We start from the raw sequence: 21,806 nt of genomic DNA on the forward strand, positions 1-21,806 counted from the left end.
TGAACTCCTAGATACTAGGATTACAGGTGTACAACACCACACCAGGCTCTTCATCTTAAATGAGGAAATCGTATCTGCTTGCGTTTGGAGGATAGCGATGTGAGAATTAGATGAAAAACTACGTGAAAATGGTTTGATAATTGAAGCACTGTTCATGTCCTGCTGTGAAGTTGTATGACTTTTCACAATCCTGAAGACTAGAAATTCTAAAATTATTTTATCTCACTAACCATGGCCTGCTGAATACTTAAGAGGTACAAATAACAGTCATGTTCCCTGGGGCAACTGGGGTGAGCTTCACTGACCTTCTTCTGTGGGTTTAATTTGACTTTGAGTTGCATACAAAGTCTCCATCTCTGATGGCTTCTTAATGAACTGGGTGAGGTACCGCAAACGGGCCTGAGAAGCCTGGAAGACAGACATCAACCTTGTGAGCGCTTTGAAAACCAGCAACCAGTAAAGGTAGCAAAAGTTCATGGTACTCAGAGGAACAGAAAACTAGGAATTGAGAAAAAGAAAATGAAAAAGGAAACCATGAATCTAGTAGGGCTGTTTGGACCAAGCCAGCTCTTCTTCATTAAATAGGCTCAAATTCTGAGCCATCTGTGGTTTTGACCATTTGAAGATCATGATAAAGAAGACTAGGAGACAGAAGAGGAGGGAGAGGAACTGGGGAAGGAGGAGAGGGAGGAGGAGGAGGGGGAGGAGGAGGAGGAGAGAGCAGGAGGAGGATGGAGAAGGGAGAAGGAGGAAGAGGGGGAGGAGGGAGAGGAGACACCACCTTAATACTAATAATCTCATGGGCATGCCATCTCAGATCCAATGGTTCCCCATCTTTATTCATCTGCCCCAATTACCCTGAGTGAGGGCACGGGAACACTTTAGGCAAGAGAGTTAATTGTGTTTCATCCACTGCAAGGGGAAAGCCAGGTGTTTATATTCCACAAGGGTGCTTTTTAACCTAAGGCTCTTCAAAGTAGGAAATCAAACATTAAACATTTGCCTGCTGTCTTTTTTAGAGGCTTTATATGTAGATGTGGGTACAGCCCCACCTGGACATGTGACAAAAAGGGAGTTCATAGTTTAGACTTCTGTGAGTCTTCTGGAATCAGGAGGGCAATATTTTACAGCGTGTCCAGATGTGGTGAGAGTTGAGGTGTTTAGATCTGATAAAATTTCAGACACTATTTGGAGAGAAAACCTCTGTGGCTTCACACACATGGTTCTTCCTTCAGACCACAGATAAAGGAAAAAAATAAGAAATAACGGCTTTTCAAGCAGGCTGACCTTGATTGCTCTCCCTGGCTCCGTTGTCTCCCAGGCTTGCTTCATGGCTCGGATTTCATCGGCTCGTTCTGTGTCTTTTTTCAGGTTGATGTGATCTAACTCAGAATGTTCAGTGACCAGCCTCAAAATCCAGTAGGGTTTGTTTGGATCGTCTTGTTGAGCATGGACAGGGGCTATTTGCTAAAAACACAGTGAAAACAAAACAAAAGGTTTTAAAAACTAATGATTTCCTCCACTCAAAAGGCTTTACTCTCGCATCCATGATTTCACTATTAGCTACTTACCCAAGGGAAATCAAAACACAGTTTCCCTAAGACTTGTGTAAGAATGGTGATTGTACCATTATTCATGGCAGAGTAGCAATGACATAATTGAATAGCACAATTCAATTCATCCATCAATAGGTATAGCAAACTCATATCATTGGGTACAATTGACACTGAATCATGATAAACCGCAGCCAGATGCCCCCATTGGTATGAACAAATTGGGCACTAAAAGGCTCACCTTGTATGGTTTATTTGTATGAAATTCCATAACAGATGAAGTTAACCTGATGATGGAAAGCAGATCAGTGGTTCCCTGGAGCTTTGGTGCAGGGTGACAAAATTAACAGCAATGGGTTTAGGAACATGATCTGGAATCTGTAGCTTAATGAACATGAATTACATGCTTGTCAGAAACCAAGAGTTGTGCCCGTGGGGCTATGTAGATAAAAATGCTTGACAGAAAGTGTGAGGACTGGAGTTTGTGAGGACTGAGAAACCCTTTAAACTGGGCACAGCAGCTCTCTGTAATCTCAGTGTTTGGAATGTAGGCACAGGGGATCCCCAGGGCAAACTGGACTACCCATATCATCAAACTTTGGGCTCAGTTGAGAGACTCTGCCTCAGCGAGTAAGTGGAAAGTGATTGAGGAAGAAGATGTCCAGTGTCAACTTTGGGCCTTGATAGGCATGTGTGAACACATGCACCTATACATGTGTACATGCACACACACACACACACACACACACACACACACACATTACCATATATACATATGAGAGAAAAAAAAAGGATTTGTGCCCATCCCTCTATGCAAACTTTAACTATACAGGAGAAAGTCTAAATTGAAACAGCAAGATGGATCATCGGGTAATGCTGTTTGCTGTCAAAGGCAACCTGAGGCCCTGAGTTTGGTCTTTGGGAGGCATATGACAAGGAGAGAACTGATTCCTGCAAGTTGTTCCCCATCCTCCACATGTGGGCCACAATAACGCATGCACAGTAATGCATACACACAAAACACATAGAAGATAGATAAATAACTGTAAAAAATTCAATTCTAAATTGTACTTATGCCACCTCATAATCTCTTCACAAAGATGAGATCGGGATTGCGGGTCATCCCCATCTGAGTACACTTGCCATATGCTCGTTCTGAAAATTGATTGCACTGTAGTGTCTTATAGAATCACTTGCAAGGACCACAGGCTAAGCTGCAGACACAGGTTTTGGCATTTTCTACGTCGGAGAGGTTCATTAACGCAGATCAGGTAGAGAGAGACTTTAATTCTTCAAATAGCCTCTCTGTCAATTTCTCCCCTACCGTGTCCACTTTAAAAGCTGGTGTGTGTGATGTGTGCCCCAGTCTCTGAGGACAGGTTCCTTTTACTTCATTTTTTTATCCTCAGCCTAAGTGATCCTGAACGAGCTCTCATCTGGGGCTGAAGGCTTTTCATAAGCTAACTGACTCAAGACACCTTGGAAGTGGGATCTTCAAGGAAATCACCAGACAAGTTCAGTGATAAAGCTGACATGGTTATGGACTACCTCACAAAAAGTCAAGGCTGTGTCAGTTTCTATCTAAAAGAATGCAGTTGGGGAATGGAGGAAGTTGTAGCCACTGAATCAAGTTTTCATTTGCAGTCTATTTCAGTGTTACCCAAAAGACCTTGCTTCCTACAAGATTCCCTTAGTGTTTAAATGAGAACTAAATCCCACAGATGGAAATTCTTTTATTATTTACTTTTGAAAACACATGCATTAGCTTTTGTTATCTTTTAAGTGACCCAACAGGTGAGTTGATGAGGAATTTTCCCAGCCTCAATTTTTTATTGGTAGAGAGAGAACTGTTAAGGTTCTAAGGGAGAGCTATTGTAGGAATCTGTGGATACAGTTAATCTTGCTTTTCCAAGGATATCCTCCAGCTAAGAAAAATAATTTTTCAGATCCAAGTGCATGATATTTTCTATTTCTGGAGTCTGGGACACCTAAATTCTCACTTCTTCTTATTTGATAACTGCCCCTTATTTTATGTTTTATGAGTGCTACCAGGATGTGACCTGGTGAACGTGCCAGAAACCTGAGAGTCACAATTTGTTCTTTCTTCTTTCTTAACACCTAATATAGATAATAACCGCACCTCTCTTCTGCCCTCTTCACAGAATACCTTGCACTCTTTTGCTTAGATCACTGAATTTGAATAATTTTCTAACCTACCTCCATCCCCAGACCCCAGTGTGATATGTATATGGTGTATGGGGCATATGCAGAGCCACAGGAGGATGCTGCTGCTCTTTCCCTCTCTGAACCTGGATCTAGACTGGCATCCATCAAGAACAAGCCCCAGCAATCTTCCTGTTTCTGTCCCCCACAGTGATGGGGTTACAGGATTATGAGGCTACATCCAGATTTTTACGTGGATTATGGAGATTCAAACTGAGGTCCTCATGCTTGTCCAAATGCTTTACTTACTGAGCCATCTCCCCAGCCTCTCTTAACTCTTTTGAATCAGTACCTTCAAAAGGACCTAGAGTATCTGAAATTTAAATCTGATCATGTTACTTCACTTGTTAAATACCTAACAAAAACAAATCATCACAAGTAGTGAGGAAGTTTTTAACCCTCATGGGTAGTTGTTTGTCTGTATTCCTACTTGAATTTGAATATCTTTAGGTTCCATGTCATACTCTTCAAACTGGCCACTAGCACCTTCTTCCTTACCTGTCCTCACTGCAATACCTAACTAGGCCCCCAAACAGCTTGGGGTCATGGTGCCTGTGCTGTAGACTGAGCCCCAGCTCCAGTCTCTCTTCAGATCCTCACTTACCCTCCAGCCCCTCATACTTTAATGCTACCAAAAACTATAACGGCTATTTTCAGTATGTCTTTGCTCATTGACTTAGATTGGGGTTTAATTCCTCCATGAAAAGGCTAGATTAGGTATCTTACCCTTTCTACCACTGCACATACACCTATCAATAAAACTCTGTCAGGGATGAGGGTGTGGCTCAGGGAGAGAGCACTTTCCTAGTGTATGCTCTGATTGCACACCAGAAATAAGTATATTTTAAAATATTTTATTTATTTATTTTTTTCTGTGTATGAGTATATTGTCTGTATATATGTAAATGCTCTCATGTCATGTAATGCCTTTGGAGGTGAGATGAGGGTGTCGGATCTCCTGAAGCTGGAGTTATGGACGGTTGTTAGCTGTCATGTGGATGCTGGGAATCAAATCCCGGTCTTCTGCAAGAGCAGCCAGTGCTCTCTTAACCACTGAGTCATCTCTACGGCCTCAGAAATAAGTATATCAATAAACAAAAGCTCCCTGTTAATCTTCAGTCTTCTCTACTGCACGAGTCCTGTGAGGACAGAGATCATATCACATTAATCTTAAAAACCCAAGATCAAAAGTTAGTGTGCTACATAGGATCAGTTCAACTAATGGTTTTTTGATATTAACCAGGGGAGGAAATTCAGGAAAATGTGTCCAAGAAATGTCCTCAATATGTCTAGATGATTGGTGGGATCAGCAAGATAGAATCTGTTAGGAGAGATGGGTCAGCTATGACCCAATGAATCCAAGTACACGAAGTGACTCCAAGAGAAAAAGGCCTATTCACACCCACCTGAGGCTCAAAGCGAGGAGCTTGTCTTTCTTTGGTTAACTTTTCCTTCTCAGCAGCTTTCTCTTTGCCTTTCCTGGTTGTTTTGGAAGTTCCTACAGACTTTTGCCCTTCACTGATAGCATGGGATTCAGGGCTTCCTGTGGTAATTAATTCTTCGTGTTTCTCGTGAGCTAGAAAGACATGAAAATGGCAAACAGGAAGTCATGATGGGACAAAAAAATCTGTTTTAGATAGGAATAAGGGAAGGCCATTGTGAAAGTGGAGCAGCGAAAGAGTTTGGATTTCTTTCCTTGTAAGAAAAGGAATGGTTGTTTTATTACAGCTTGTCAATTTTTTAATGAAATTGAGATATTCATTTACTATAAATAACATTGCTATGTGTAAACTAGTGGGATTTAGGATATTAAGGTGCTGGAGCTATCACCGCCCGTCACTCTGTCTGCCTTCTGGATGCCTTTATTTCATTTTGGTGTAACTACCCTGGTTGCTGCCTGTGCTACAATATTGAATTCATTTATTTCTGCTGTAACCATTCCCTTCCTTCTGTGTGATTTCAGATTGTTTTTACTTTTTCTTTTCTTTTTCTACTTTTCTAGTTTTAACAAAAAAAATTAAGTTGATTTAAAGAAGTATGGTTTCAGCTGGGCGTGGTGGTGCAGGCCTTTAGTCCCAGCACTCAGGTGGCAGAGGCAGGTGGATCCCTGTGAGTTCAAGGCTTGCCGAGTCTACTTAGCAAGTTCCAGGCCAGCTGGGGCTACAGGGAGACCCTGTCTCAAAAAAGACCAAAAAAAAACACCCCCAAACAAACAAACAAAAAAACAACCAAAACCAAAAACCCCCAAAAGCTGTGGTTTATATCCATCTGTAAGATATTATTTCTTACTGGTTTCTTATTTTCTTCACCTGTGATCAGACAACACATCTGCATAATTTCCATTCTCTCCCATTTGTTAGACTCGTGTTACTGCTTCCTGTGTGGTCTATCTTGCTGCTGTTCCAGGTTGTGAGAAGCAAGTGTGTTGCTGAGGGGAGACCAGCAACTTTTAGGTTGTGCACTGTCATTCAGCATTTCATAATCTTCATTGATTTTCTGTTTAATTGTTCTGCCCCTTATTAAACTCAGGATGTTGAAATCCCCAGCTACTATTGTAGAATGACCTATGTCTTCAATTCTGCTTTTGTTTCATTGTGTTGCTGAGGGGAGACCAGCAACTTTTAGGTTGTGCACCGTCATTCAGCATTTCATAATCTTCACTGATTTTCTGTTTAATTGTTCTGCCCCTTATTAAACTCCCAGCTACTATTGTAGAATGACCTATGTCTTCAATTCTGCTTTTGTTTCATGCATGTTGAAATTCTGCTGTTAGGTTCAGACATGTATAATGGCTTTATTTCGTGACTAGGTGGCCTTTTCCCTGTTATAAATGAACTCATAACTTTTCTAAATCTTAATATCAATTCTTTCTGACATTAGCACAACCATTCCAGGTTTGTTTTGGTTGCTATTTGTATTATTTATTCTAACCTTTTGTCTTAAAACGATCTGTGTCTTTGAACCACAGAATGCCCCTCATAAACATATACAGTTAGATCATGTTTAGTTGTAAAGTATTTAAATTTATATTTAACAAAAATCCCCAAAAGGAAAGCTTTATATCTGTCATTTCAATCTTTATTTTACTATGTATTTCATGTCCTTTTTATTCCTCTAGTCTTCTGTTACTACCTTCGTTTATGTCAAAAGCATACTGACTTCTGCAGCATTTTAATTCTCTTGAGTTTTTGTTTGTTTTCTATACATTTTCATTTTATTAGTAGTTTATCTGGGGGATTATAATTAAAAGGAAAGCTTTATATCTGTCATTTCAATCTTTATTTTACTATGTATTTCATGTCCTTTTTATTCCTCTAGTCTTCTGTTACTACCTTCGTTTATGTCAAAAGCATACTGACTTCTGCAGCATTTTAATTCTCTTGAGTTTTTGTTTGTTTTCTATACATTTTCATTTTATTAGTAGTTTATCTGGGGGATTATAATTAAAATATTTATAATCAATAATTTTAGACTAATGTCAGTGTAATTTCAATAGCAGACAAAACTTTTGACTCTTACACACTTCTGTTGTTCCCTTCTATGCTGATAAGATCTAAAATGTGTCTGTATTCATGTTGTGTCCGTCACATCTCGTTCAATTATTAATTCATGTGATGTGGTCATGATCAGGTTGTTTGCTTTAGTGTGCCAGGCATACAAAAAAAAAAATATCTGCATGTGTTGGTAGCATATATGGAAATAAAATTTCAAAGGAAAAACATCCTTCTGACTCAAAACGGGAAGGTTTGACCCCAGGGTGTGTGCCCCTGCTGAGGCGATCCCTGGAGGAAACAGTCATTGGAATCTAACATCCCTTGCAGAGAAGTACTGGGGAGAACGGTTGATGAAATGAACTTAAAAAGCCTTTCATGGCATTTCCTTAGGGCTCTTCTAATATCAGTGTAATTTCAATAGTAGACAAAACCTTTGCCTCTTACACACTTCTCTTGTTCCCTTCTATGCTGATAAAATCTAAAATGTGTCTGTATTCATGTTGTGTCCATCACATCTCGTTCAATTATTAATTCATGTGATGTAGTCATGATCAGGTTGTTTGCTTTAGTGTGCCAGGCTTACAAAAAAAAAAATCTGCATGTGTTGGTAGCATATATGGAAATAAAATTTCAGAGGAAAAACATCCTTCTGACTCAAAACGGGAAGGTTTGACCCCAGGGGTGTGTGCCCCTGCTGAGGCCATCCCTGGAGGAAACAGTCATTGGAATCCAACATCCCTTGCAGAGAAGTACTGGGGAGAATGGTTGATGAAATGAACTTAAAAAGCCTTTCATGGCATTTCCTTAGGGCTCTTACCCTGCCTGACATGGATGCAGAATGCAGTAGAGGGAAAACTTCAGTAGAAAGTGAAACTTCCCAAACTTTTTTTTAAATTCTATTTCTTATTTTTATTTTATGTGTATGTGTGCATTGCCTGCATATAGCTAAGTGCATCCATGTTGTGCAATGCCCGCAGAGGACAGAAGAGGCTGTCAGATCCCCTGGAACTGGAGTTGCAGACAGTTGTTAGCTGTCATGTGGGTGTTGGGATTCAAAACCAGGTCTTCTGCAAGAACAGCCAGTGCTCTCTACTGCTGACCCATCTCTCCATCCCCTGACCAACTAATTCTTCATATAAGTATTTATATTTTTAAATTTAGCTAATTTGAACACATCAGTAATTGATGTTTTCTCTAAATATATTATACTCTTAAAATTAGAACATTAGACAATTACTCAGCTAAATAAATATAGTATTAAACTGATTACTAATGACTTACTGTTATACCCACAAATTAATGCATCTATCAACTCTCACCTGAGAAGTTTCATTATGCAGCAAACGGTGAATTAACACAGAAAACCACAACTGGCTAATGTTCAGAGAATAAGAGTTTTCAGACTGCTTATCCCTAGATAGGACACCTATATCAAACGTCTGTCTCCCAAGGCTCAGGGATCATTGCAGAAGAGGGAGTAGAAAGATTAAGAGCCAGAGGTGGTAGATGATCACAAGAAAGCAGAGGTTTCCAGACAGCTGGTGAGTTACTTATATAAACTCCCGGCAACGGTGACAGCATACATGAGTCCCAGGTAAATTCAAGCTAGACAACATTCCAAATAGACATGGGGAAGTAGATAAAAAACCCCAGCCTTACCCAAGGAACTACTGGAAACTGATGGCTGCTGGGAGGGGGAGAGTCATTCTCCTCAGCCAGTTGACCAGGCTCCAATGGATGAACCCATAACAAAGGATATTTGGGGCCACAAATTTTACTCTATAGGTCTGGGGGAGTGGTACTGAGAAGAATGCAGATAGGGGAAAGGATCTAAGTACAATAAAATATATTGTATGAAATTTGCAAAAATTCATTTCAAATTATAAGAAAAAGTAAAGTGTTAGGTTGGTCTAAGGACATGGCAAAAGTAGGTTTTTCTCTAAGATCTATGACCTCTCCAGTCATGTGTGTTGGGCTATGTTTACAGCACTACACATGAGTTCCTTCCCAGTAGACAGCTGCTAATTACCCCTAAGAAAAAAGTACCACTAGCACTTTCAGTGTACCAATAGCAATAATTTGCTGGGCCAGTCATTGTTAATTAGGCTTTACAGCTGAATAGGATCACAGGATCATTGAATGGTTTTCTTGTTTGGCAGCTTGTATAGTATCCTCTGATACCATGAGACCTAGTCTTCAGGGAGGAGGCTTCCAGGTCAGGTCCAGCTCTATTGCTCTAAATCCTGTGTCTGAAGTGTGGCCTGTCTTCAGCAATAGGGTCTTCAAGCTCTGGGAGGCAATCGAGGGCTCTGGAAATAGCCTGTGTTATTTGAGGAGTCTCTTGAACTACTCTGACCAACACCAGACAGAAGGGAGGTTTCTCCTGCCCGGGACTGTGCATTTTGTTATATAGCCTTCTGCTATACAGATGCACTCATATATTTATTGTATGAGTATTTTTCAGTAGGATTTCAGGAACTAATTTATTTCCCTCTGGTTTTTCATGCCATTTAAGAATTATTTATCTCTCTTCTCATTCCCGCTGTATAACCCTCTCTACTCACTCTCCAGTTAAATTACCCCCTTTTCCCCATTTATTCTAAATATGCATCCTCATGTATACAGAAAGTGCACCTTTCACCCCTCATCAAAGGAGCTTCTTTCTGCAATGGATGGAGACTATTACAGTGTTACATAACACATCAAATGCAGAGAATAAGTGTCTGTAGGATACTTAGCTCTAAGTGATACATCTTCAATGCAACCTCTACACATAGGATGAATGTGTCTCTCGACTCTCACCAGAGAAGTTTCCTTATTCAGGAGATGGCAATTAACACAAAAACCCTCAATTGAACAATGTGCAGAGAACAAGAGGCTGCAGAGGACTTATCCCTGATTAGGATACCTATTTCAAACTTCTGCCTCCCAAGGTTCACAGATCATTGTGGAAGAGGAGACAGAAAGATTGTGAGTCAGAAGGGGTGGATGACCACAAAGAAACAGTCTTCCAGGTCATTTACTTATATGAACTCACAGCAATGGTTACAGCATGCACAAGTCCTATGCAAACTCAAACCAGACAAAATCCTAGTACAGACATGGAGAAGTGGATAAGAAAGCCCAACCCAACCTAAGGAACTTTTGGCAATTGATAGCTTCTGGAAAGGAGAGAGACAGTGTCTTACAAGGATGAGACTGTTGGTGCGCCCAGTAGATGGGCCCACACTGAAGGACATTTGGGGACACAAATCAGACTCTATAGGCCATGTTTATATATATATATATCTCCCATATATATATATCTCCCATATATTTTACATATATATATATATATATATACACATATATGATAGCTCGCTAAATTGGGTGGTGCAGTGGGGGGAGGTGTGGGTATGGTAGGAGATCTAAATACCATCAAACCATATTGTATGAAAAAATCATAAAAAGTCAATAAAATTAAAACAAAAATCTATCAAAGGCAATCAAAAAAATTAAACCATTAGACTTTGAGCTGTAAATATAATTGAAGCATTGCAGTGGGTGTATTGATACATTGTAATGAATCAAATTAGCTATCTGAAAATCCAATTTATAGGACAGACAAGATGGTTTACTGTATGAAAGTGTTTGCTGCCAAGCCTGATGACCTTAGTTTAACCCCAAGGACCCACAATGAAGTAAGAGGATAAGTAACTCCAGCAGTAAATAAAATGTAATCTCTTTTATATTCACATTTTAAAACACGATATTGTAGAGTTCTTATTCTGAACTCAAAAGCTGCTGGATTTTCGGAGGTATTTCTCAACATATCCTTTCAAGTAGAAAATTTCTCCAGTTTATTTAAATGCAATGCAGCTCTGAGTTTCTTTGCTTACTGTTCTTCATCAGCAAATACATCATTCAATGAAAAATATAGTTTAATTTTAGCAGTTGACCATCCAGACACGAAATTGGCAAATGGAATGTCATAAGATAATACGTATTATTATTCTTTAAGCCTTATTTTGTAGTTGGATTATAAAATAATGACAGTATCATTTTTGAATGCGACTAGAACCTAAGGGCTTCTTACATATTATCTTGTACCTTCTTCACCTTCTTTACCTTGAAAGACTGTGTTGTTCATTCGAGTTCCACAGGTGACAAATAACCCCAGTTTAGGATAAGAAGCATATTTTTATCACTATGATGTATCTCCCCATCTAATAACTTTCTTTCTAAAAAGTTAATTCATTTTATTAACTTTACCCCTTTGATTACTCTGTTCGTAAATTGGTCCCTATTTTATATTATACTATGGTACTATCTTGTCCTGGAAAGCTTAACATGTTTGCCCAAATATGTCTTCTTTCATTACTGAATGCTTAGAAATTTCATTGAATGTTATTTAGAAACAAGGTTTCCTTGTGAGGAAAGATATTTAGTTGATCTCAGGTGATCATTCTCCTGTCCCTCCCCTTCTTTCTCTCCTCCCTCACGTTCACCCTTTCCTTTCCCGCTCCTCTCTGTCTCTGAGCTATAACCCAGGGCACTGCACATAGCTGGTAAGTTTTGTTTCAAGGAGCCATTTATCTCTACTAGTAGTTCTCTTTTTGTGAGCTATTCTTCTTGTATTACTTTTCCCTTCCATGTCATTTTTGTATATATATTTTAATTTTTTGATTTTTCTACTTCTATTTTATGTGTGTGACTATTTTGCCTGCATGTAAGTGCACCAGGACTGTGCAGTTTCTTCAGAGGCCAGAGGGAAGTATCAGATTCCCTGGAACTGGAGATACAGATGGTTGTTAGCTGCTATCTGTGTACCTCTGCACGAGCAGCTGGTGCTCTTAAACACTGAGCCATCTCTCCATCCCCCAATGTGCTTTATATTTATACTTAATATGTGGAACAGAACCTTGACTATCTAGGCTGTGTCAAGACAGGCATAATAGAATATTATCACATGAAAACTTGAGTCTGGAGAGACACAGGCAACTCATGAAATAGATTGCATGGACCAAACAATGAGATTTGGTTCTAATTCTTTGCTCTTCTATAATGCTGAGCCTCCAGGAATATAATTTAAAATTTATTGGCACTACAAATTGTCCCTGAAGAACAACAAAACAAAATAAAACTAAACTAAAAAGCAAAGAATAGCTTTGCTGCTACATAAGCACACCAAACGGCACTCTCTGTTACTTTGATTCATTTCTATAATTGTGACTATTTTATTTGCACACAGACCTTTCAGCATAACACATTTCAGTCTACTGATATCGAGACTTTTCCATCTTTTGCCATCTATGTGGCAGCAGAAGGACATGAACTACCATGATTTGTACCATCCATTGTTTCAAGTGGGTTCCTTCACGTTGATTTGTAAAGAGAAGAAATCCAGATGAGTTTTTGCACAGTATGTGCTTAAGAGATTTGGAATGGCATTGCAGGGGAGGAGGGGATCATTTGGGCAGGCACGTATCACTGAGCCCATCCCCAGCATGGGTAAGGGGTAATTTAAAGGATACTCAAAGTGACAGCCTGACAAGAATGAATACAAAGATAAAGAGTTTGTTAATACATAAAGAGGAATAAATAAAATCAGTAGGCTTTGCCCACTTATTATCCATTAGAACTTGGTGGGTTTTGGGTGATTGATAACAAACCAATTGAAGAGCTCTGGCTCACATCTATGGATAACCCATAAGGCTGAGTTAAGGAGTGCTGGGTGGGAGCTGAGACGTTTATAGACAAGGATCCAGAGAACAGCCTGGGACCTGAGGTGCTGGGGCTGGAGTCCACAGCAAGGGCAATGCAGCCACAGTAAGGACCACCAGCCACATGCACCTTGACATGTGGCCTACAAGGAGGTTTTTGCTTCTCTCACATTAGTTTCTGGAAAAGCTGTCATGTTGGCAAGAATATAAGAATACTGGTCTTCCCTTTCCTGTATTTCAGCCACTCTGGGCAATGTTAAGCAATGACTGTCAGGGAATAGGGAGGTGAACTGGAATGAAAAGAAATGTCAGCAAAACCCACATTCCATGAAATTTTCTAGGAAATGTGTGATATTGTATTATTTATATTGTGATTAAGCAGTACACATGTATAATGTGTGCTATTAAACATGCTGGAGGCTATCACAGACGATGCTGTCAGTGTAACTGGGAATATTAGCTTAGAAGCTTACAGGGCCACAGGCTTATGCTATTTTTATGGTTTTATTTAATTTTTAAGATAATCTCTGTATATTATTTTTGTGATTAAACCATCTGATATAAATTTTTAAAAGAATATAAATAGAAAAAACAGTTTTCCTCACATTCAGTTACTTTATAATGTGACGCGAGCTTACAGCTGGAGGCTGACTGACAGTTCCCTTTAATTCTCATTTTCAAAGTCAAAAAATTATAATTTCCTGCTCAAGAATATTGAAGAAAATTTATAGTTTGAAACAATAAATGAGAGTCCTCATTCACTAGAAAGGTACCCATGGAGTTGAAAAATTTGTTGGATACCTTGAGAGGCTATCACCGTATCATCATATTTTTCTTGACAACTATGGGGAAATATAACTGCAAAAACACAAAAGTTCTCTGCATATTTCTTGAAATGTTTAAAAGCATCACTGATGAGTAAGTTTTGCTAAGTAGACAAAATATGTTTAAATGAGATCTACTCAATAATGACATATTTTTGTTTGCATAAACTATGCCATAAATATAATGAAATATAAAATCAATACAAGAAACAGGAACGGACATAGAATATTAATTATAAACAATACAGTTTATGATTTCATAACTCTTCATTGTATGAAATAAAAATGGTATGTATAAATATTTAGAGTGACATACCTCTGCTATCAGTTTTCTCTAAGTCTTTCAATGCTTGAACAAAGGTCAGCTGAGTATCTGTGAGAGGCCAACTGTTGTGCAACACCAAGCACTGTATAATGTACTTGTAGCACTGCAGAAGGAAAGGCAGCAGTTAAGGACAAGGGAAAATGTATACATAGCATGTACATTGTATGACACACTGGGCAGAGCATATGGTAATATATGATTTATGAATTATATGACCATAATTTAAATGATATGGATATTCTTAAAAACTCTAACACAGGGTGAATAAACATTTAACACCCCAGCCACTGCCTGCCATCTTCCAAGTCTCATTTTTAACAATGCAATGAGAATAGTGTGAAATCTCATTTCTGTCCTGTTTTGCAGTTCTTAGATTATTACAGAGTTTGAGTGTTTTGTCAAAGTGGTTGGCTTTTAGGGTTTTTTGTTGTTGCTGTTGATGTATTTTTAAGGTACAAAAATAATCTCCTACATCATTGCCTGTTACTTTCACTTATTAAAATTTCAGGACTGAATCTGTGGTACACCTGGAATCCACTTTTGTTTACAATATTATCTGCGGTATACTTTTATCAGTTAATTATTTTCCTAGCCTCTGTAAGACAGGACACTTTTACTCCTTTGACAGTTTTACTTCTATCTTTATTTTTTTAAAAAATCATGAATCTGGGGCTGGAGAGATGGCTAAGAGTACGGGCTGCTCTTACAGAGGATCCTTGTTCAGTTCCCAGCACCCACATGGTGGCTAACAACCATCTTTAGCTTCAGTACTAGGAGATCCAACACCCTCTTCTGGCCTCCGTAGCCTCTGCACAACATGGGTGCACTTATATGCATACAGGCAAAACATTATACAAATAAATTAATTAAAAAATGAAAACATGAATGTTTCATTTGTGCTTTCTTAATTTGCTCCATATCCCTATTTTTGAAGTAACTATTACTCATTTTAGCCAAAGTGACTGTTTAGTTCATCATAATATTTGGAGAAGGAAGTTCTCTGTCTCTGCCCTTCATTTTCAAGATTGACTTTAACTATTTGCAGATTGTGATTCATCCTTATGAATTTCAGAGTAAGTTTAGACCAACTCTTGCAAATAGTAAGAATTTCAAGGTTAATCACAGGATACTTGGCAGATACTATATACAATTTCTTATAATGCTCTTATACTTCTAAACCTGTTTTAAAAGAATCATTTAAAGGATTAACCAATATCTTCGTAACATTATTTCACCTGACTGAAAAGCATGGACTACTTTTCTAAGTAGAAAAGTCGTTTGTAGTCTTCAATGTTTTCACTCAATCTCTGACTTCCTATGTCCTTTGTTAAAATGTAACGTTTTACTACATGGAGAACGTGTGTGTGTGTGTGTGTGTGTGTGTGTGTGTGTGTGTGTGTGTGATTAAGTAAATTTTTAAATATTTTATAATCACATCGCTGTTATGAAAGAGCATGTTCTGTAGTCCACTGCGTTGGTGCTGGCAGAGAGGAAAGCTACTGACTGGTTTAGAAGCAGCAGAGCGTAGTGGTTAAGGGCAGAACCTCACAAGCTGGAGCTATCTGGGTTCAAGCCCTGCTTTAGACACACCAACTGTTCAAGAAGTTTTCTTCTGTTTTCTAGAGTAATCTACTCCTTCAAAGTATTTGGCCCATTCCACAAGTCAGCTGGTCACATGACAACTAGCAACTGGAGACTTTGACGATATTATCATTGAAATCTTATTGTTCTTTATCATTTTATCCATATTTTCAGTTTTCTTATGAATTTTTCCAAATTTCCTTCCTCACCCACCCCGAGGAGTTCATCTTTCCCCTGGCCCTAGCTTTTAAATCTGCAAGCATAAAGTTGTTTTTAATACCTTTTAATGCCTTTGAAATTCCATCCCAAATTCCTGTATTTGGTAAATTCACATCTTCCGGTTTTCTTGATCTTACTAGTAGCATATGTATTTTATAGATCTCAAAAGGAAATCGCTTAGATATAATTAATTTGTAGGTTTTATTCATGAATTTCATTGATGTATATCCCTTTCATTTTTTAACTCTTTCATCCTTTTATCTATGAGTTACTACTTAAGTCTTTTCTAACTTTTAAGTAGCTTAGCTCATGTGTTTTTAATCAATTGTGTCCAGCTGATTAATCTAAAAATCAGCCTATTAGTATTGCTTACAAATTATGATTTGTAGAGTTTCCAAAAAGTCATTATTGGCTGGGTATGGTAGCTCACATCTGTAATTCCAGCTCATGGGAATTCCAGCTCTGTGATCAAGGCCAGCCTAGTCTATGTAGTGAGTTCCAGGCCAGCTGGGACTACAGAGAGATCCTGCTTCAAAGCAAAACAAATAAAACAAAACAAACAAACAAACAAAAAACAATCATTACTGAGTTCCATAGGTTTCATAATTCTTAATGTTCTTTTTAACTAAAAAATTATATATTTTATCTTGTTTTCATATGTATGGTCCTTTAAATTATTATTAATGTACCTATTATTTCATTATGTTAATATTTCATATCTAAACTATACAGATGCTTTGGGCTTTATTGAGAATTTTATTAATTAAGATTTGTTTTAATTATATATGAAGGTGTGTATGTATGTATATACATATGTATGTATGTATGTATGTATGTAGGTGTATGCATGTAACTGCAGGTGCTCTCAGAGGCTAGAGAGTATTTGATCCTCTGGAGCTGGAGTTACAGGTGGTTATGATGTGGCTGCTGGGGAAGGGATTGAATCAGGTCCTTTGCCAGAGTAGCAAGTACTCTTAACTGCTGACTCATCTCTCTAACCCCAATATGTATCATTTAAAATATCCTGAGCGGACTAGGGAGATGGCTCAGTGAGTTAAGTACTCTGCAAATGCAAGGACCTGAGTTCAAATGCCCAGAACCAATGTAAAGCCAGGTAGTGCATGTCTAGAATCCCACTGCTCCTATGCAAATATGGGAACTGGAGACAGGAGAGTCCCTATAAGTTCTAAACTAGCTAGCCTGCATACACAGCAGCAAACAAAAACCCTTTGTCAAATAAACTAGAAGGCATGGACCTACACCAGAGGCTGTCTCTGACTTTCACATGTGTGCCCTTATACACACACAGACATGAAGGCACACAGCACACATATGCATGTACAAGAAAATAATAAACTACTCTGGGGACACTAAGACAAAGTACATATGATTGAGAAACATTTCGATCAAATTCTTGCTCGTCTCTTTTTTTTTTTCTCTGTTTTTCTAATAGCCTTTAAGTCTTTTTCACTGAGCTGGGCAGTTAGGAGACTCCATGTTAGTTAAGTTCACAACTACTTCATTCTTCCTTTTGCTTTCACACATGTCTGTCATGCTTTCTGGGTGCTTTAGATCTATCATCAGTTCTGTTCTGGTTCATGTTAACTTTGTGTGATTTTCTTTATATTTACTTATTTATTCTGTGTGTTTCTCTCTGTCTCTTTCCCTTCTTTCCTCCCTCCCTCCATCCCCCCCCCCAATTCTGTGCTTGCACATGCCACAGCATGCATGTGAGGGTCAGAAGACAATATGTGTGATTCTGCTCTCTCCTTTCACCATGTGGGGCCCAGGGATTGAACTCAGTTCGTCAGGTTTGGTTGCAAGTGCCTTCACCCCCTGAGCCATCTCGAGAGCCCTGTGATAGTCATTTAAAGTGTTGCTTTGGACAACTTACAGTTGGATCATTTATGTAACTTAAATTGTTTTAGCCTTTATGTGATGACCATGTTTATATGTATTATAATTACTGTCATATTATGACTTATTTATGGCATCTTATCTTCCTGTCAGTTCCTTTACTTTTTCCTGATGTCTAGGTCATGCTTTATTCTGCTACTTTAAGATATATACATTATCGTTGCCCCTTTAGCTTAGGATGCATTCAAGTCATTTTTTATTAACGTGACCTTTTTGAAATATATGAAGTTTTGAGTTATATATTAGAGCTCATTTTCAAAATAAGATAATAACATCTTTGTTACAGGGTTGGAGATGGAATTTGTCATGTAAAGATCCTGACACAGAAATTGCTCAATTGTTAGATTCTTTCATTCTTGTGATATGAGGAAGGCATTGCATATAGCAAGTGTCATACATTGTCAGTTTTATTTTATGCTAGATTTTTTGGAAGTCCATCTGAATAATTCTCTTTTCTTCTCTGTCTCTGTCTCTATCTCTCTCTGTCTCTGTCTCTCTCTCCTGTCTGTATGTATGTGGGTGTAGTGTATACGTGCACATGGGTGTGGGTGCACTACTCCGTACATGTGTCAGCCAGAGGCCAATTTGGGATTTCTTCCTCATTTCCTCCACCTTATATTTTGAGATATGTTCTCTCACTGTACCTGAACTTGAGATTTTGGCTATGCTGGCTGGCCACTGAGCCCCTGGGATCAGCTTGTCTTGTCCTGCAGCACTGGGGTCACATGGGTGCATTTTACCCATTGAGTCATCTCCCAAGCCCCAAGCAATTCTTTTCTACAGTTAATATACCTGTGGTGTACTAGAATTTTCTTCTATAGTAGGCATGTTGATGACCTCCTCCTCTAGCAGAGGCAGACCCGTGTCTACTACCACACTTCCAGGTCTGCCTTTAATGGATTTCTGACTTGTTTGTGGAAGTTTTTTCTTAGTTATCACTTCTGGCCCTTTCTTAGGTGATGTATGAGATAAAAGAACTTGCTTGCTGGCTAAAAAAAAAGAGAAATATATGTGATATGCATTGATATTACTAATTAAATTAGCTACATCCAGTTAGCATGTTTTAAGAAGAATAAAAAAAAATCACTGGATTCTTTGGAATAGTCTGGTCATAGAGAAATACACTTTAATAGTATGTGACCTACACAGACCAGAACATATTCTGAATATTCTACAGAATATTGACAATTTCTCATGTATCACTTGAAGGCCATCAAACACCATGACCGTATTTCTTTAATGCTACCATAGTTAAATTTGACAATGTAAAGCCAAATCCCAGCTGCTTGTACCCACTGTCCCAGCAATTTCACTGTCATTTATTCCACATAGATGTGCACATAAATTCAGAAAATCACATTCACAAGTTACTTTCTTGGGTTGACATTGTTTACAGAAGCAAAAGTTCACAGTGCCCACAAATCACTATCAGTAGACCCCTCACACTGAATACTTCATTATTTCTGTATTTCTCTCCCTATGTCATATGCTCAGCAGCCTATAATGCAAATTTTGTGGCAAATCAAAAGTTTCATATTAACCCAGAAGTGTGAGTATTGGGTTAACATTTTTATCCTTGAAAACCATGCTATGTAACTATTCTGTAAATTCCCAAGAGCTAATACAAAAATAAAAAGGACTCTGTCAAAAAAGGTTTTGTTACTGTTTTACTTCAAACATCTTTGAAATGGTGTTTATTCCACCTTCAGTTCATAGTAAGAAGGTTTGAATTCAGAATAAACAACAAAGTAGTTTTCTGTATCCTATAAACACATATATATGCACATGTGCGCACATATATGCACACACACACAGAGATACGCACACATATATGGACACGTAAACACTCACCTGTCCACATATGTACAAACATATATGTACACATGCACACATATACACACAAACACATGCAGCACACACATCTGCCCACACATGCACACACATAAACACATATGCACACACATACGCATATGCACACACACACTTTTTCATATACTTTTCCAGTTAATATCCAGAAAACCATATTGTAGAGCATATATAAACATATATGTTGGGGCTGGAGAGATGGTTCAGCAGTTAAGAGGACTGGCTGCTCTTTCAGAGGACCCAGGTTCAGTTCCCAGAACCCACATGACAGCTAACAACTGTCCATAACTCCAGTTCCAGGAGAATCCAATGCCCTCTCCTGAGCTCCAGAGGCAGTGCATGACATGGATGCTTTTGCACACATGCAGGGAATACATTCATGCACATAAAATAAAAATTCTAAATAAAATATTTTTTTTCAAAAAAACAGATGTTTCCAAGAGAAGCATCTAAAAGCTGTACTAAAAATCTGAATAATTCCATTGTCCATTAATGAAATTTATAAATACAAACAAATAACCTCTGTTTAAAAATAAAAATCTCCTGTTGATAAGTTTGAATATAGCGATGAACTGTATGACAAACGATATAACCATTATTTAGTCCTATAAAGTTAAATAAAAGATTTAGAAGGTCATGTTGGTAGCAGTTATCTAAAGAAAAATGATTGGGTCATAAATGACTGACAGAGGTGACCATAGATGCCCGCTGAAGTTTTGGAATTAAGGCATCTTTCTATGAAGTAAACTATAAATCTTGCATGAAATGTGCTCAAAGGAAAGAAAACAAATGAAAAAAAATACCCTGTTAATGCTCTTAACATATCTGAAGAAAAATACAAATGGTTGAGAACCCACCAAGCAGCAGTACAAACTGGGTACCAAGAATAGCCCAGGGTCACATGAATGCAGGGCAGATGATGGGAGAAAGGAGCGTGGTGATTGTTCCCATTACTGTCCCTTCAAGCCTTATCCCTGTTGGGAAGGCACATCCTTGACTAAAATGATGATTCACATTTTACTACAGTAGTGAATAACACTGATTTGGGGGCATCTATTTTTCTTTACAAATAAAAAGGTCTTTCTGAGCCAGTTGTGCAGCTCAAGCCTGTAACCACAGCACTAGGGAGGCTGAGGCAGAAAGACTGATACAAGTTCAAGGTCAGCTGAGAATGTAGCATGCCATCATTTGTTGAAGATGCTGTCTTTCCTCCATTGTGTGTTCTTGGCACCTTTGTCAAATATCAGGTGGATGAAATTGCGTGTACTCAGGTTTGGATCTTCAATGATGTTCCATTGATCTGTCTGTTTTTGTGCCAGTACCATGCTGTTTTTATGACTATAGCCCTGTAGTATACTTTGAGATCTGGTATAGTAATCCCCCCGAGTGGTTGTTCTTTGTGCTCAGGGTTGCTTTGGCTATCCGGGCTCTTTTGTGCCTCCATAAATATTTAAGGATGGATTTTTCTAATTCTGTGAAGTATGTCATGGGGATTTTGATTGGGATTGCATTGAATCCATGTATTGCTTTTGGTAGGATGGTCATTTTAACAATATTAATTCTTCTAATCCATCAACATGGTTGTAAAGATCTTTGGTGTCTTTGGTCAGATGTATTGCAAGATATTTTATTTTTTTTTTGCAGCAATTGTGAATGAGAGCATTTCCCCGTATTCTTTCTCCAATTGCTTGTTATTGTTATATAGGAAGGCTACTGATTTTTGTAGATTGATTTTATAACCTGCCACTATACTGAAAGTGTTGATCAGTTCTAGGAGTTTTCTGGTGGAACTTTTGGGATCTTCACCTTGCACAAAAGTAAATTCCAAATGGATCAAAGACCTCAATGTGAAACCCTGAAACTCTGAAACTAGAAGAAAATATTGGCAAAAACCAACAGGTTTAGGGATATAGGTGTAGGAAAGGATTTTCTAAATCAGACAGAAGTTGCTTAGGAATTAAGGTCAGCAATCAATAAGTGGGACCTCATTAAACTAAAAAGCTTCTGTACAGTAAAAGAAAACAATCAAAAAAGTGAAGAGAAAACCCATGGAATGGGGAAAAAATCTTCACCAGTGACACATCTGACAGAGGTTTAACATC

At 38.3% G+C, this 21,806-nt stretch overlaps 1 protein-coding gene across 1 annotated transcript in view; it reads right to left on the minus strand.

Moving 5' to 3' along the window:
- The window catches only part of Adgb (androglobin), a 138,992-nt gene that overhangs the window by 14,908 nt on the left and 102,278 nt on the right, over positions 1 to 21,806 (minus strand). The window contains exons 29-33 of the mRNA XM_008836708.2: positions 18,631 to 18,827; positions 14,113 to 14,224; positions 5,179 to 5,352; positions 1,288 to 1,460; positions 306 to 408 (exon numbers count right to left, since the gene is read on the minus strand). Coding sequence (XP_008834930.1) covers positions 306 to 408; positions 1,288 to 1,460; positions 5,179 to 5,352; positions 14,113 to 14,224; positions 18,631 to 18,827 — 759 coding nt within the window. The remainder of the gene's footprint in view (positions 1 to 305; positions 409 to 1,287; positions 1,461 to 5,178; positions 5,353 to 14,112; positions 14,225 to 18,630; positions 18,828 to 21,806) is intronic.

Source organism: Nannospalax galili, unplaced genomic scaffold (assembly GCF_000622305.1).
Source record: "Nannospalax galili isolate Female #2095 unplaced genomic scaffold, S.galili_v1.0 scaffold377, whole genome shotgun sequence".
Classification (NCBI taxonomy): Eukaryota; Metazoa; Chordata; class Mammalia; order Rodentia; family Spalacidae; genus Nannospalax; species Nannospalax galili.